The following is a 4,127-nucleotide window of genomic DNA, read 5'->3' as shown; positions in this document are numbered from 1 at the left end:
CTTTTAATTTCCTCTTGACAAATTCTACCCTGCTCCTGAATTTGTGCCTCCTAGCTTCACTCCCACTTTGCAATACCTTGCACTTGGTTCAACAGAAGTACACTTGTTATTAGTGAGGGGTCATTGTGCTCGACAAGGCCGAGATGTTGGCACAAAATGCACAACAGCTGCTTCGAAGCAAATCTGCACCCCATGTTTCAAGTGACACTTGGTGTTCCTTTAATTCACTGCATTCAAAGCTCCCATCACTTTACTTACAAACTCTCTGCCCAAATTTCTATTCAGTTAGTCTGTACTTTGGGCTGAACTGCAGGGGTAAGCAGATACAAGATTATCAATACTGTGAAGCTGGGGTCTTAAACGTATAGCAGATTAATCCCAAAGGATCTTTACAATGAGTTGCTCACAGCAAAATGTCCCAAGGAAGGCATTGCATTACATGGTAAGGCTTTGGCTACTGAGTGAAAGCATAAGTTAAAATGGAAGTGGCCAAAACCATAGTCAAAAAGGTAAGTATTGAGATAGCTTCTGAATGCAGAGAGAAACTTAGCAAGGTAGAGGTGGTTTAGGAAGAGGATTCTAGAGTTCAAGAGGCTTGATAGTGGAAGACCTTGTGACCATAGGCAGGAATTTCCAAGCCATAATTTACTTGGCAAACCACTTTCCTAAAAAGCCAAAGAATTTAGGCACAAGCACAGGCTCAGTTCAACAACCCTAATCCTGCACCCTCCTTATTTGTTCAGAACTACTGGTAGATGTTTACCGATTACAACAATACAACCACAAACCAAACACTGCCACAATTTTCCTGGAGTCATCGAGCCAGGGATATCCTAACCTTGAAGCAATTGCTTGCTTGGTTATTTGGAGCCAAGTGAAATGTTCCCATTGTTCAATGGTAAAGCCACAGTGCCACTCACGAGACTGGTCAATTAACTGCAGTCGACAAGAAACAGTTTTGCATATCAACCTAATATTAGGAGAAATGATATTTTGGAAGCATCTTGATGTTAACCTGTGTTTATGTCCTTCTAACTTGCCTGCTTCAAATATATGGAAGATGGCGTGCATGTGTCCCTGGCAGCCTTTTCTATGCAAATTGTTGATACCTCATCCAAATAAATACTTCTTTTTGGACCTAATGAGTCTTTACAGCTCCACACAAAAAGTTAGCATCCAAAAAGAAAAGGCAAATGGAGTATTGACCTTTATGTCAAAGGGAATAGAGTGTAAAATGGGGTGGGTGTGTGTGTGTGGTGGTGCAGTTCTAAAACTTGCCACAGACTTGGAATTATGAGGGGTTTTGGGCCTTTTATCTAAGGAAAGATGAACTGGTATTAGAGGCAGTCCAGAGAAGGTTCATGTGGCTGATACCAGGTTTGGAGGGACTGTCATATGAGAAGAAGTTGAGTAGGTTGGGCCTGAACTTGTTTGAATTTAGAAGAATGAGAGGCAATCTTATTGAAAGATGCAAGATCCTTAGGGCTTGACAGGGTAGGTGTGAACAGGTTGATTTCACTTGTGGGAGAGTTCAGGACCACAGGCATAATCTCAGAATATGTGGTGCCCACAGAGATGACAAATTTCTTTTCTAGAGGGTAGTGAATCTATGGAATTCTTTACTGCAGAGGCCTGTCAAGGCTGAGTCCCTAAGTATATTCAAGGCTGAGATAGACAGATTTTTAAGCTACAGAACGAGAGAGATTTGGGAGTCCTCACCCATGAACCACAAAGAGCAAGCATCCAGGTTCAGCAAGTAATAGGGAAGGCAAATGAAATGTCATGCCTTCATTTCAAAGGAGTTTGGGGAAAAGTGGGATTAGGGTTTGAGCTCGATAATCAGCCATGATCATAATGAATGGCAGAGCAGACTTGAGGAGCTGAATGGCTTACTCCTGCTCCTATCTTCATCTTTGATAGAAATAGGGAGGTCTTGCAAAACTAGATATGGCAATAATCAGACCACAGCTGGAATGCTGTGAACAGTCTTGGTCCCTTTATCTGCAAAGATAAACTGGCAATGGAGACAGTCCAGAGAAAGTTCACTCGGCTGATCCTGGGTATGGAGGGATGGTCTTATGCCTAGAAGTTGAGTAGGTTGAGCCTGTACTCATTGGAATTTAGAAGAATGAGAGGTGACCTTATTGAAATATACAAGATTCTTGGGGGGGGGGGGGGAGAGGGGGGGGGAAGCTTGACAGGGTAGATGCAGAGAGGTTGATTCCCCTTGTGGAGAGTCTATGACCAGGCGACATAATCTCAGAATAAGGGGTTGCACGTTTAAAGAAGAGACAAGTAGGAATTTCTTCTCTTAGAGGGTAGTGAATCTGATGCATTCTTTATTGCAGCGTGCTGTCGAGGCTGAGTCATTAACTACATTCAGAGCTGAGGTGGACAGATTTTTAATCAGTAAAGAAATCAAGGGTTATGGGGATCAGGCATGATCTCATCGAATGGCAGAGCAGACTCAATGGCTTCAGCAGCTTAATTTGGCTTCTACATCTTAAGATTTTATTTGTGTGCCAGCTGTGGCTCAGTTGATAGCACATTTGCCTCTAGCATGTTATCCAATGTTAGGAGCACAAAAATCCAAAGAACAGAAATAGGAGTGGACCATCACAGCACCAGGAACCTGAGTTCGATTCCACCCTTGGGCAACTGTCTGTGTGGAGATTGCATGTTCTCCCAGTGTGTGTGTGGGTGGGTTTCCTCCAGGTGCTCCAGTTTCCTCCCAAAGTTCAAAGGTGACACAACACCAGGTTATACGTCCAACAGGTTTATTTAAAATCACAAGCTTTCAGAGGATTGCTCCTTTGTTAGGTTGACTCCACCTGATGAGGGAGCAGCACTCTGAAAGCTTGTGATTTTAATTAAACCTGTTGAACTATAACCTGGTGTCGTGTGACTTCTGACTTTGATCACCCCAGTCCAACACCGGCATCTCCACATCATGGCTACCAGTCCAACGATGTGCAGGTTGGGTGCATTGGCCAAGCTAAATTGCCAATAGTGTCTACAGACATGCAGGTGAAGTGAATTAGCCATGGGAAATGCAAGGTTACAGGAATATGGTGGAGGGGTGGGATGCTCTCCAGAGGGTCTGTGTGGACTCGATGGGCTGAACAGCCTGCTTCAACACCGTAGGGCTTCTATGATTCTGTAAGGCCCATCAACCCTAAACATGATCATAACTGATTTCAGGCTTGAATTCCACTTTCCCAGGAAGGACATTGTCAGACGTACCTGGATCCACTGTTAAAGTAAATCTGCCCTCTTGGGTAGACAGGCAAGGTGCAATGGCACTATTTCGAAAATAAGGAGAGTAAGATCCTTTGTGGTAACTACTTCGTCCCTCAAATTAGATGCTCTGAGATCGTAGTCACATACTTGGAAGAGCCTGCAAACTGTCTGTAGCTTCCTACCTCACAAGTGGGGCTACACTTCGAAAGTCCCGCAAAGCGCATTGGGAGGTCCCGAAGATGGGAAAGGCGATATACAAATGCAACTCAAGGCAGACGAGTTTCTGCTACTGCAGCTCAAGCAGCGAATGAAGAGGGAGGAAACAAAAGAACTTCCAATGCTAAAAGCCGGATGTCCTCCGGCTCCCTCTATACCTGGGACAGCTGGAAGTCTTCTTGGCTGCAGCAGCGGCCCGATCCTCCGTCATCCCAGATGACAGTGCCGGCGATCGTGGCTCAGACGGCGGCGGCTCCGGCTCCTGCTGCTCGGTCCCTGCATAAGCACCAACGCCGGTCGCCACTGCGCAGGCGCAGCGCCTTTTGCTGCCACCACTTCCGGTTCAGCGGTCAAGGCACAAAAAGCGCGCGAAAGGTCCAACTGGTTCAAAATGGCAGCGGAGCGCCTCGGCATGAGGGAAGAATTACCACCAATGTACACAACAGGTTTTTTTTTTAAAAAAGATACAAAGACTTGGTAGAATTTAGTAATTAGAATGAGTTTGCAAAGATTCTTGCTTTATATCTCTTTAGAGGAAATATGGTAATCACTAAGTAACCAGCATGTAGAACTTGTGACCAGCAACTATTGTGCAGCTTAATCTGAAGCATGTACTGCAAGGGAATATGGCTATACTTTCCTATAACAATAGTTGCTGAACGTTTATGACA

The 4,127-nt window shown here is 44.8% G+C and overlaps 1 protein-coding gene across 3 annotated transcripts in view; it reads right to left on the bottom strand.

The window, feature by feature from the left end:
* The window catches only part of tarbp2 (TAR (HIV) RNA binding protein 2), a 20,535-nt gene extending 16,756 nt beyond the window's left edge, over positions 1-3,779 (bottom strand). For 2 of the 3 annotated variants that reach the window (XM_048618939.1, XM_020521227.2), the window contains exon 1: positions 3,615-3,779. In XM_048618939.1, the coding sequence (XP_048474896.1) occupies positions 3,615-3,667 (53 nt within the window). In that variant the 5' untranslated portion in view covers positions 3,668-3,779. The remainder of the gene's footprint in view (positions 1-3,614) is intronic. The other variant, XM_020521226.2, reaches the window with a different exon arrangement.
* Positions 3,780-4,127: the final 348 nt, after the last annotated feature.

Source organism: Rhincodon typus, chromosome 41 (assembly GCF_021869965.1).
Source record: "Rhincodon typus isolate 14 chromosome 41, sRhiTyp1.1, whole genome shotgun sequence".
In the NCBI taxonomy this organism is placed as follows: domain Eukaryota; kingdom Metazoa; phylum Chordata; class Chondrichthyes; order Orectolobiformes; family Rhincodontidae; genus Rhincodon; species Rhincodon typus.
The sequence above is the reverse complement of the archived record's forward strand: the minus strand, read 5'-3'. Positions and strand labels throughout refer to the sequence as shown.